General features: G+C 36.5%; 1 protein-coding gene across 3 annotated transcripts in view; it reads left to right on the top strand.

Moving 5' to 3' along the window:
• LOC139982591 (uncharacterized) overlaps window positions 1-12521 on the top strand; it is a 28140-nt gene extending 15619 nt beyond the window's left edge. Inside the window, exons 1-3 of one of the 3 annotated variants that reach the window (XM_071995514.1) lie at window positions 2092-2266; window positions 2959-3039; window positions 4197-12521. In XM_071995514.1, the coding sequence (XP_071851615.1) occupies window positions 4381-6243 (1863 nt within the window). In that variant the 5' untranslated portion in view covers window positions 2092-2266; window positions 2959-3039; window positions 4197-4380 and the 3' untranslated portion in view covers window positions 6244-12521. Of the gene's footprint in view, window positions 1-2091; window positions 2267-2958; window positions 3040-4196 lie in introns of those variants that run through there. The other 2 variants (XM_071995513.1, XM_071995515.1) reach the window with 2 other exon arrangements.
• The last annotated feature ends 556 nt before the right edge of the window (window positions 12522-13077 follow it).

The raw sequence follows: 13077 nt of genomic DNA, 5'->3' as shown, positions 1-13077 counted from the left end.
TAGCCCCTCCCCTAAAAATTGGGCTTCATAAAATTTTGCGTCTGATTGGTCCCAAAAATATGTAGCCCAAACAAACTGTGTCAAAATATATTTGCCCCCTAAAAATTGGAGCCAAAAAGATGAGGGTTACAATGGTCCCCAATATAAAGGTTTCCAACCTTTCGGGCTAAAAGAATGTGTCCCAAAATGTCTTAGCCTTTACATAGAAAGACGTGACAGAAAAACATATCATCAGCTTCCTAGAATGCCTCTGATGTTGGCTTTGAATACCCCAACTTTTACAATGCAACATTTCATATGTTTTGACCTGAACTGACTTTTGATTTATTTTTAAACCAAGAGTGTTTGTTTTCAAACCAAGAATGTTTTCTATTCATTTTAGAACAGTGCCAAATATGATGTTCATACCAGTTATGATAACGTTGTCAGTGTTTGACCTCTGATGAACTGAAATGATTATGGCTTCTGCTTTAATCAGCAGACATGGTCATTGTCATCGTCATTATCTCAAAGAATTGCATAATTGCTTTAAAGAAAAGTCGGTGATTCTGACTCTACGTAATAAGTCGTAGTACTATTCCTTTTTAATTTTATTCTTCTTTATTCCTACAAGTGCAGATACAAAAAATATATATTACACTTAAAGAGTGTTACCAGTAAAAATGGCTACAAATGATCACACTATAATTCGATACCATTTATTAATACATCCCCTATATGTCAAACGAAAATAACTTCAAACTGCAAATATATGAAAATACAAAAAACACTTGGTAATTTTGAATATGTCGACTGTTACCTCGTTATTTGAATAAACATTGGCGACTTAAGTACTTCCAAATTTGCTCAGAGTGGTATTTTTGCATTGATCTTCGCAAAAACAAAATAAGAATATTATGTAAAAAGCGCTTAAAATTGATTTGCGTTCACATGTCTGTAGCTACAGTGTTGAATTCCAGCATCGACAGTTTTTCGAGATACCTTACTTTGCTTCAATGGTATTGCTGGATTGCCTGGGCAACTGCATGACCTTTCAAACCGTATTCAACGTACACAGAGTTCATTTTCCAGTGGTGTTGTTTTGTTTGCCAACTTCAATGGGTGATCCTGATGATTCACGAAATTTCCACTTTCTTTGTACAAACATTTATTCACACAGAGTGTATTAGATCACGAGGAATTTGAGTTTGCTGGGATTTTTGTTTTTGTTGGTAAAAACAAATATACCGACGATTTTCAGAGATATAATTCATCAGAGGAGAATTATCAGCTCTTATCATTATACGGCATATGTACTGCTAATACAGACAACATTCATGGACACTACTTTACTACCTCAAATAAAGCTTCATGTCTGCTTTACCTTCAAGCTTACATGGTAATGTATAATCAAAGAGCATCATAAATATTGTGGCAAAGCTTTCTTGAAATGAAAGTAGTAGTCAAAAATTACGTCACACGGCAGCATCGGACAAGCGTTCTTACAAACTCTAAACGCCCACCTCACCCCTTACCTCCTCAATGCATTCCCCTCGTTCAATCTCAATTTCGAACCCTGGCTCATAAAGATTATGTATTATGGCATAATATTATGTTCCTGCTTGCGGGAAGATCACATATACATGCGCACATACACACATACATTATCAAAATATTTCGGAAGATCTGTCGAACTTATTTAAGCAAAGAATTCTTGAAAATAACACTTAATCTTAACTTACGTCATACGACAGCCCCGGAGAAGCATTTGTAACTGTAACCAAATCCCCTCCCCGCCTTCCCCACCCCAACCCCACCTGACTCAGCTTTTACCTCCTAAATGCCTAGGCGTTCCTCGTGGTTATCCCGCGGATTGGATAAGAAAGGGGAAACTAATACTTTCCTGCTTTGCGCTTGCCCAAATTATCCAAATATCTGCAGTAAATCAAAGCATACAATGTGAATTACTACCTCAGGCTGAAACTAACTGCAGTAATGGAAATGTTAATTGCTTTCTTGTCTGAGAGTATTATTCTTTCGTCTGTAATACTCTGCGCATGTTTCAAACTACGGATATAACGTAATTATGATCACGCCAATTTCATATTCTTTGTGCTAACATAATATTCACACAGACTGTTTAAGATCATGAGACCTGATAGACGTTTGCCTTTTTTTAGGGAAAGCAGACATACCGACGATTTTTAGAGATATTTTTCATCAAAGGGGAATTATCAGTTCGTAACATTATAAAGCAGTTATACTGAGTGCTCACACATACTTCAAGGTAAGTATTTTTAAACCTCATGTGTATTATAGGCTATGATTTTACGTTACTCGTTTCTATATCCTTGTACAAGAGTACGTATCTTGCTCTCTTTGCTGGTATTTACAGATCCGCGTTTAAAACGATCATTTTAATCCTAACCTTTTCTGCAACACTGCCGTTTATCACCTTATTCTTAATTTATTTCACACATGTACACATATAGGGTAGGCCATACGAAATATTGGTTATCTTTTGATAGAACGGGGAGGGGGAGTCGGTTTGTACATTGTACTTTCTATGTTACAAATTTAGAGACCATACCAGAAAAGTAACTACTTATTTCTGGTTCCTCTACTTCCATCTCACATGTAATATTTCAATACTCTATGTTGACTTTTTACTGAAGTTGATACAATCTTTATTTATCATATCATGATTAAAATGTTAAAAAAAAGAACTTGAACTTAAATTTAACTTAGATCGACGAACATTCTGAGGAAATGCAATATTTGAGGTGTCATGCGTCACACTGATGTGTGTTATCTAAATCATTAAATTCAACATTTTTTAGCTACGCATTAGTCCACTCAGTAACAGTTTTCTACGAAAAAAAAAACTCATTCTAACCTGTGAACAAGTTCCATACTTTGCGTACTCCTACATTATTCATACGTCTGCAAACATCATGTTCTTATGTTGTTTACTCACAGTAAAATACAGCCTGCAGCGATTTCGACTTCAGCTACGTGCATGTTTACTATGTAACTTACAGCGCCGTACATTCAGCACAGGTTGCAAATCATAAGCACACAACAACGTATGTCGTGCTGTTCGTCATTCAAATGAAAAGGGTGCGGCACCCGGAATTTCCCAGGCCTTTATTATAGCGCTGAGATGGCGCTGTTGAGTTTTAGGAGAGTGAAGGAAGAACGAAAATCCCTCCACGTAGTGTTTGTGCATACACACACTGCACCATAAAGTGCCGTTGATATTATTTAAAATGGAATAAGGATGTGATATAGAAAAACAAAATAAAACATGAATACCAGGATACGCTTGCGCTGTATTGAGAATAGTCTCAGATTGAGGGTTACAATGGTGTTGCGTTGAAGGCATTTGTGACCAAATAATAAATATAATGAGCATCAAAGACTTTGTCTGATGAGGGCCGTTGGAGGGCCGAGCCCAGCCTCGAATGCCTCTGCGTGTTTTATTTATCACTATACGTGTTACTGAAACGTTATTACCTGACTGTTAAATGTTTTGAAAGACTGAAGTCCAGGCATAGATTCAGTTTTTAATTCGATGATGATCGTTACTTATGCATTGATGTTGGTGTTTGGGCGCGTACCTTGTTCTTGCGACGTCTTCTTTGTAAGCATGATATCTCCAGAAGGTATCATATTGTTTAAAGATACAGATAACATGTCATCTTGGAGGTCTAATGTCATCAGACGTCTAAATTCTAACACCTTCTAATACGATATCTTTAGGAAGAAGTCTCGGGCATAGAACATACTTTGCATGTAGATATGGATGTGGATGTGGATGTGGATGTGGATGTTTCATGATGAGAGGAACAAAATCTTCGTTAAGGTTAAATCTCAGTTGAGGTCACCAGGCTTTATGTTGTAAAAAAATTGAACACACTATTTCCAAAGATTACGAATATACGGCATGTAGTAACTCGGTACACTCCACACGCCCTTCTGTTCACTAAAGGTAAAATGTTCTTGGTAAACTCAAATAAATGTTTCTCAGAAATACTATTTTAATGTCAGAAGTCCTTGAATGTTACTTCATTCTGCGTACCGGTTATGGTTCTCATGGCTACTACTGCCCTCTATAAGTACTGTCAAAGCAGTTATTTTTAAACAACAAGTGGAATATGTAACGATGATAATATTATTTGGCGTATGATTATTTAAATTATTCTTCTCACTTGCAGGGATCTATGCTGTCGTTGGAAATGCAATCACGAGGTTTTCTTAGCATTCAGTAATGCAATCATAGCATTGACCCACTTCTGCTTTCGACTTGAAAACTAACGATGTTAGCTGTGCCTTAATTCGTAACTTAAGTGTTGAAAATATTGTAGAAGTTGGGTACATCGATCGATATCCACTGCAAATATGGAAAACACCGGTGGACTCTCTGATCTGGCGTTATGCGCAGTATGCTGTGAGGACATTAAAATCCCCAAAATGTTGAACTGCGGACACAGCTTCTGTCTCGAACCTTGCTTGAAGGAATTAATGAAAATGCAAACTTTCGTCTGTCCAATCTGTAAAAGAGAAATCCCGCTGCCAACCTCTGGACTTGCAGACGACTTCCCGACTAACTTCGCTCTACAATCTTTAGTACAGTGTGGTGCTATCTCGAAGCGAATTTCACATATTCCGCCGGTGTCAAATGAGCGAAGAACCGTGGAAAACCGTTCGGCAAGATGCTCCCTGCACGAGAACATTGTAACACATTTTTGTGAAACCTGTCTTGAAGCGCTCTGTCATGGTTGTGTGGAAAGTTCTCATGATGGCAACCACGATATAGTTAAGCATTCGGAAGCTTTGCAAAAAGGTATCAATGACTTGCAACCCATTTTGGAAGAGGTCTGTAAGTTAGGAGTCCAGCTTAAAGACCTGTCTAAAGCTGTTCAAGAAGCAAAGGGACGATACGAAGCCGAAGCTAATGAAATTAAGAATACTATCGGTGAAGCCAAAGCAATGGTTTATGATCTCGTAGAGAAGAAATCGGCAGATCTATGTACTGAAGTTGACGTTGAAAAATTATTAACACTAAAGAAAGTGAAGGAAATAGAAATGAAAACAGCAGATCTGTCATTGTTTAGTGATTACGTTAGAGGTATAAGCGAATCATTACAGGCAGATTTCACAAATGAAGATTTAAGGAGAAAGGGAGTGATAAGCGGATTGGTTGCCAAAAAAGAGAAACTGAGATGTGACATAAAAGCACTTCAAAATGAAACATTCAGTGACAAAATTGGTGTATCGTTCACTTCGAGAAAGCCTTCTGATATCGATTTTGGGAAAGTTAATAAAGGACATGTAAATGCAGACGACAAAGGTGTTGCTGTTAAGCAAGTAAGCAAAATAAATGCTATCAAACTGCAAGGATATACTGATCCTGAATGGACATCTGGTAGATATGAAGGGCATGTATGGATTTCATTGCATAAGTGTATTATTATTACCAAGGATTTAGATGACCAAACCTATTTAAAGCTTACAGCTTTCAAAGACGATCAAAGTTGGTTTCTAAACAATGTTAGAAGTAAAGAAAGTGTCACACTGGTGTCACCTGTCCTCGGTTCTGATGGAAGAAGCATTTTGATAAATGACTCAAAAACAGTTCACAAAATAACGTTTGATATAGAGCTTAGCAAGACAAAAGTCCAGAAAAAAATCCTACAGAACAGATTGCTGCATGATATCCAAGCAATGTCTTGGGATGAAACCAAAAAAGGATGTTATGTTTTACTTCAAGACGGACTAACAATTAAAAGATTTGACTTCTCCAATACAAAACGTTCAGAAGAACCATGGTCATTTATGCTTAGAGATGCCATTAAATGCAGTGGACCAATGCAATTCCACGTAAGTGAGTCCGGAAGTATGGCAATTATTGATGGAAAAGGTGTAAAATACTTTCAGACAATTCAGTCACACGTAACGCAAACCATTAAAGGACCAACTACACAAGGGCAGTGGAAACCATTTCTTGTCACTTCAAGAAAGGTTCCTCAAAAATGGGTTGTTGGATGGAAAAACACCTTTGACATTTTTTACCATAATTTAGCCATTTACCAATATTCAAGAGATTTTGTGCTCGAACACTTACTGTTAAGTTACAAATATAATATAAGTGACACTATAAACACTTTCTCTTTCGTAGATGAACACCACGTAGCTTTTGATATGAAATGTTACAATACAAATAGCTTCGAGTTGTTCATATTTTACCTCCAACAGCTTTAATTGCCTGACGTGTTGATGCTCTGGGCATAAGCACCAGCAGGTTTTATTTACAAGTTCTCTGTAGAGCAGATTTTAATTAAACAATCGATGCACTTGGTAGAATTTAATGTAATTTAATTGTATCCAAAATGAATCACGGAAGGTAGGATACAGTTTTTGGCAAAATGAAGCAAACTTTTGCGAAGGATATCTTAAAACAATTTCATATCAAGATGAAGTGCAGTGTACACACACATAGAACAAGCAGGTTTTTATTCCACTTAACGTAAGCAATGGCGTCTGGATCATGTTTTACAATTTTACAAGTTACCGATGGTTACAATTGCGCGTTGGCGAAGTGTTTTATTTCCCATTTGACCAGTAGACGCGTTGGTTTATCAGCAACTTAGATATCATTTCCGTGAACTTCCAACGCGTATACGTTAGACCAATGTATCGGATGAGTGGAAGCAGAAACCTCACCTGTAAATATAGACAAACAAACGTTCGCTGTCATTATTAAATGCATCTTTTATACAGAATTGAGTACATTGTGTTGATTTAAATCAGTTATATTTGATTTTTTGCATATTTCTTGCTACCTACTAACAAACTTAAGCAATTAATTAAATAAATCCTGACGTCATCGGTATTATGAAAAAAAACGCTTCGTTTTCTTTTTACGGTCTTTTACTTTCTTCTTGTGACCACTGTTAGTAAGTAGTCCTTGTACGGTTATTCTTAACATTTTACTTGATAATATATAGTTCGTTGGACATGTTAGTTAAGGTATAATTGTATGATAATTTGTTAGTCAGTTCGTGCATAAAACACGTATTTCACATTAGGTTAGCAGCCTGTGGGTCAGAATTTACAGGGTGTGACAATAATGTCCTTTTATAAATCATAATATTTACAACACACACATACCATCAAGCATCTTAATTAATAGTTCACCATGTAAAGTTTCTTAATTAGCAGCGTAATTTATTAACAGTTATTTAAAGCGTAGTGTATGACTTGGCAATGAACAGTGTTTAAAATTTGCAAAACGGGAAACAAATTGCCTGTCTACAAGACTTTATTTGATAGATTATAGAAAATAATATTGAGCGAAATGTTGCTTTATAAACATAATGCCTGAGGTTAACATAAACAAGTGGGGAAAACTGTAAATAGCTGCCAAACACAAATTTCACCACTAAAAGGAGGTTAATTCGTCCTCCGACCTACTCACACCGGGAAGACTCGGGAGAAACATACCGACATATCAACACATCATACGGAAAAGAACCGTCTACATTTAAAACTTACTGAGAAACCGGCGCGATGTTCTTCTATCAGAAGAACATCGCCTTTAATATTTTAGAATTGTCAACATTTTGACATTTGGATAGCGCAAGGTCGAGAACCAAATTTCCCCTGTCCGCGTTTTTTCTACTTGAAGTCTATCCCGCGTATCACCGACCTAGTGCTACGGTTGGTGGAAGTGTTAGCCTACTTCGAGAAAGTTCATACCGATCATGACGCTCTTGCTGTGCTATGTTATTGAGATCACCGGAACTGAAGGTCTCCTTCCAGACAGACTGTACAAATTCGAACATTCAAAACCCCATGTGTTTAAAAAATCATTACTCGAGATAGGAATACACTAGGGAGCTTCCTATAGCTTTATTTTGCACATAAGACAGCCTGCATCAATAAACAACATTTTTCCGAGGGGGTCACATGGACCTTTTTTTTTTTTGTCTTCAAAGATTTGTTTACATTAAAAAAAACGGTCGTTTCGACATTTTTTTCAAAAAAATGTGGAGAACAGTGAAAAATGTCAAGTCAACTGACCCTATCTCATACAACTAGCTAATACATACAAGGAATCAAATCAGGAGCCTCACAGGCATATGTAGAGAGATGGCTCTATATTTGGGTATAATATGTCAAAAATGACATTTTTTGGTCTAAGTTTAGGCCAAAACACTGTCAGGTTCCGAAATTTTTTCTCCAGAATGCCTCACCCTACAGAGTAGATTTTTAGATCTCCAGAAGCGCCGCACTGAAACGCCTGTCTACATAAAAACGATTTAGCAATAGCGCTTCCACTTTGTGAGTAATCCCTAGCAATTCCACTCGAGCATTTCTACGGTATAGAATTTCGGTCAACCCCAGTTGTTATGCTTAGCGTCGTTAGGGTCAATGCAATCACTCACGTAATTGAAACCGTAACTATTTAGCCCATATTATCATGGCTAAATGCTTCTAAGAGGCGTTAGACCTTCTTTTTATGGGCAATTTGACCATCCAGCCGTTGGAGAAGAAGAGTGTTAGCTCGGAGTGTTAGCTCAGTGGTTAACACCGGTGCCTTTCAATCATAAGGTCCCCGGTTCGAGTCACTCCCAGATTAATGTATGTCGTCCAGTTACAGAGTTGTTGACAATTAACAATTCATAATCATGGACGTTAAATATGAATGTGAGAGACTGACTTCGGTCAGCTTGCGGCTTTGATAAGCCAATTAGGCTTCTTCGCGAGTTCCTGCTTGCAGGAGGATCTAATATACATACATACATACAAGATTCTGACGATAAAATTCTGAAATTCTGATATGGTTAGCCGCACAGTTGAACGCTGTATGTACTATGTATTGTGTATGTAGCGCAATTGGTATATATAGACTTACCTTAACGCGTGGCTACCATTGTATTACAGAATACATTTGTTTGTTTGGAGGGGGAAAAATCAGTCATATTCCTCACATTCAAACATCAAATTATAGTTTACTTATGAAATAACATGTCTTGAACTCATCAAACTATCAAAAGTCCAGCAGATTTCATCAAAATAGTTTCAAATGGGCAAAAAAAGTACGTTGTTTGTATCATAACCTCATTTGCATATTTGCATATCTAATTAGCTTAATTATAAAAAAATATAAAAATTAAAACCTCATTTCAATACCTATCTGTCAATACTGTCCCTATTGACAAAAATGAACAGATTTTAAGTAATTACAATGTGTAAATAGTTTCCCTAAGGGACAATGATATGATAGGAAAATTGTCTATAAGGAGAGTTGATTATTCAGGATATAAACTATTTTCGCAAGGGGAAGAGTCTTTCAAGATACTTTGCACACAGATCATGGTAACGAGGTATATTATACATGGGAATCATTTAGGGAGAGGTGTGGAGAATTTGAGATGTTCAGGAAACATGGAATATAGTACTTAGATCGTGGGCAGCAATACGTGTCTATGCATCACGTGACAAGTATCAAGTATTAATTTAATACTTAATTATTTATTTAAACAGCATAAGTTAAGTTTTATTTTTGAAACTTACATCTGGGGTCTATTTTAGAGGATGGGATAAACCTATCCCCAATATATGGATAATATACAGCAAAGCATCAAAAGCCTTCAAGATCCGATTCAAAATAGTATACATTCCAGGAATTATAGAGAAAGCAAATTATGTTGCTAAAATATGATGCATAGAAGAATGGTATGCCTTGCAATGTGTGTAGTAGTTTTGACAAGTCCAATAAGCGTAACTCATAAAGGTTCAGTGGGTGCTTGTCATTTCGTTTAAGCAATGTAGAGTCACACAGAACAAGTGAATTACACAAACTGGTCGTACAGGCTAAACAATATCCAAAGTTAAAATGAAGGAAAGGCCGATTGAGAAGCAAGTAACACAAATTACCGAGCAGCACCTTGACACAATTAAGAAATATTTTCAACTAACTTTGACATTGCAAATATGGAAACCCTACACAGTTATTTAAGCCACGTATGCATTGACTGTTGCACAATGTTGTTAAAATATACACATCGTATTCAAATGACAAGAAGTGAGAAGAATGTATTGACTGTATCGCTGCAATATTTTAAAGAAATAATTCACAGCAAGCTAGACAATGACTGTTGTATATGTATCCTTGCAGGTGGAAGTATAGATAAGTCAAACACTGAACAAGACATTATGTTCATATCAGTGTTGAATAACAATAGGGCAGTCACACAGTTAATGAGATTGTCTTCAATTCAAAAAGCAAATGCAGAGAACATTGTAAAGAAATTAAAAGAAACTGTAACCAGTGGAAAAACGTAGTGTCGTGTTGTGTATATAATGGCTTAGTTAACTTGAGTTGAAAATCTAGAGTACGTTTGTCTGATGAAGCACCTCCTATCATACCAGTATATTGCTGCTTGCATCGTCATGGGCTTGTTATAACACTTAAAGAAAAACACATTGATGATCTATTTCTATCCCCTGTGGACATGTGCAACACGTTATCCTTTCTATATATGTTATGTATTAACTACATATGTTTAGAAACTTGCTAAACATCCGTTGAAGTGAAATGTATATTGTGTGTTTCCGTATTGTTGTCTGTTACATAATATTTGGTGTAACTTGGTTTGACCATACTTCAAATTGTTCAGACTCAGCTGCATAATTATTCGCACATGTTTGAAAGAGGTTGGCTTGTTGAACCCTCGTGGTTTGTGTTACGTAATTAGTCCATTTCAATGTCCATTGGTATATATACATATATTGGGCGGACACCTAAAAAGGATTACTGGCGTTGGTTGCATCTAGCCAGTATACAGAATTGTACATATATCTGAGATTACTTGCGAAACGGTTGGAAAGTAATGCCACGTAATATAATGCTGTGTGTAATAGGGACCAGTGGTTTCTTGATGTTCTCGATGTTAAAGGGCTAAAAAGGTATTTTGGTGTTTATATATTATAATTTAAATGCTTTCTTCGTGTGTTTTTTGCTGGTTGATGTTTGTGTGCATTAGTGAAATATATCTAGTTTTATTTGTGCCAAAGACAAAAAATAAAATGATTAAATGTTATATTATGTACTGTAAGTTTTCTATTTTTGTATTACGATAGTTTTACGGAGCCATGGAATCTATGTGTGACTGCGAGTATAATACATTGCGGTGACTCCAACTTTTGTACAAAACCGTCCTTATTTTCGTATTGCCACGACGTTACATCAGTGTTAAAGGGACATATAACATTATGAGAATAAGATCATCTCAAGAGAACCATACCTGCTGTTAATTTTAACTGGACAACTTTGGTAACACATTTGAATAATGAAGCTAGTAATTGTTCACCTGATGTTTAAGTGTAGAAGAGAGAGCAGCTAAAGAAGTGCTAGATATGATTCTAGTCCTTCTTTTTGTATCCTTGGACATTTTCTGTGCTCATATTTGGCTAATATGAAAGACATTCCTTGACACAACATGTCTACGGGACAACGTACATGCAGCACAGGTTGTAACTCATATGCACACAAAACCATATATAAAAGGGATACAGTTCGTCGTTCAATTGAAAGAGGTGAGAAACCTGGAATTTTCCCGGCATAAATATAGTTGAAAATACCTCCACGTAGAGTCTGTACATACACAGTGCCAAGCAGTGCCGCGCCTTCTATTGACAATGGACTAACGAGGTGTTACGGATCAATTAAACACAACAACATCAGGATACAATTGAGCAATAATGAGAGTATACGTGCCAGGTTGAAAAGAGGGGGACATAAATGACTGACCATGGATAAAACTGAAGGATTATGTGCGTAGCACAAACAACGACTGCCTTGGTGCAAAGCCTTTATCGCGGATCGAAAACAATATCCAAATACGTGTAGAAATAAAAGCATTCAATGTTCTACTTTCTGCTTGCACCTGAAACTAACTGTAATACATACCCTTTAATCTCTCCTTTTTCTGGAAAGTGATAGCTTGGCGCATGCCCCAAAATATGAATATGACGTCATGATAAACACGTCATTTTTATAAGTGTAAACATATATTTATACAGTGTAAGATTATGAGAACAGATAGACGGTTGCGTTTGTTGGGATTTTTTTGGAAACCAAATATATTTGTAAATATATTTCCTGAATCTTTTTCATCGAAGAAGAATAATCAGTTTGTAATCATAACCGATATATACTGCAAACACAGACATAATTTAAGTATTTAGTCTTAAAGATCTTGAGACATCTATGAACAACTGTGTCCTAATCACTAAAAAAAGGCATTACAAATCTTGACAACAGCTGCAGTTCCCATCAAAATTCATCAAAGATTGGCCATTTTCAAAATAGTTTGTTAATTCTAGCTTTATTAATTACTAAACTTCCTAACTATGCACACTGATGATGAAAGGAAAGTGACTGCGCAATGTTCTGTCATGGTATTTCTTTGTTTTTACTCAACTTCGTTTCAAGGACAATGAACACAAAACTGTAGCCTAATCCGAAGTTTTTTTTTAAATATTTTGTTTTCTTCTTTAAATAAATGAGCATGACATTATTATAATATATATAGATAGGTATGTAATTAGGATTTAACTTATTGAGACCTAAAATATGAATTATTGATGAGCGCAGCACTCGAATTTATTGTATGCACATATTTCCTTCGTTTCCTAGTTTGTTTAAAACTTCAAATGTGTATGTCTTGGTAATGGGAAGATCGTGTCGCTACGCAGGAACTCACATAAGTTACAGTTTCAAGCTCCCACCATGCCCCCACCTTCTCCCTTCCCCCGTCCCAACCCCCATTTTCCCATACCCTACTCCTACCCTGCCTCGTCGTCTGCATTTAGTTAGTGTAATGAAGACATTTCAACGGGTAACTTCCGTCGTTGGGCTTGTTCAAAGGCACGAGTCCATGGGACGGAAAAAAAATTGAATTGAATTTCTTGTCCACAATCGGACGCTACAACCACTTGTCATACTCTGACAGTCGCTAGTATACAGGGAAAAACAGGGGGAGAGGACACAACCCTAAAGAGCACTTACACTTTAAGTCATTTCCC

This window comes from Apostichopus japonicus, chromosome 16 (genome assembly GCF_037975245.1).
Source record: "Apostichopus japonicus isolate 1M-3 chromosome 16, ASM3797524v1, whole genome shotgun sequence".
In the NCBI taxonomy this organism is placed as follows: Eukaryota; Metazoa; Echinodermata; class Holothuroidea; order Aspidochirotida; family Stichopodidae; genus Apostichopus; species Apostichopus japonicus.
The sequence above is the reverse complement of the archived record's forward strand: the minus strand, read 5'-3'. Positions and strand labels throughout refer to the sequence as shown.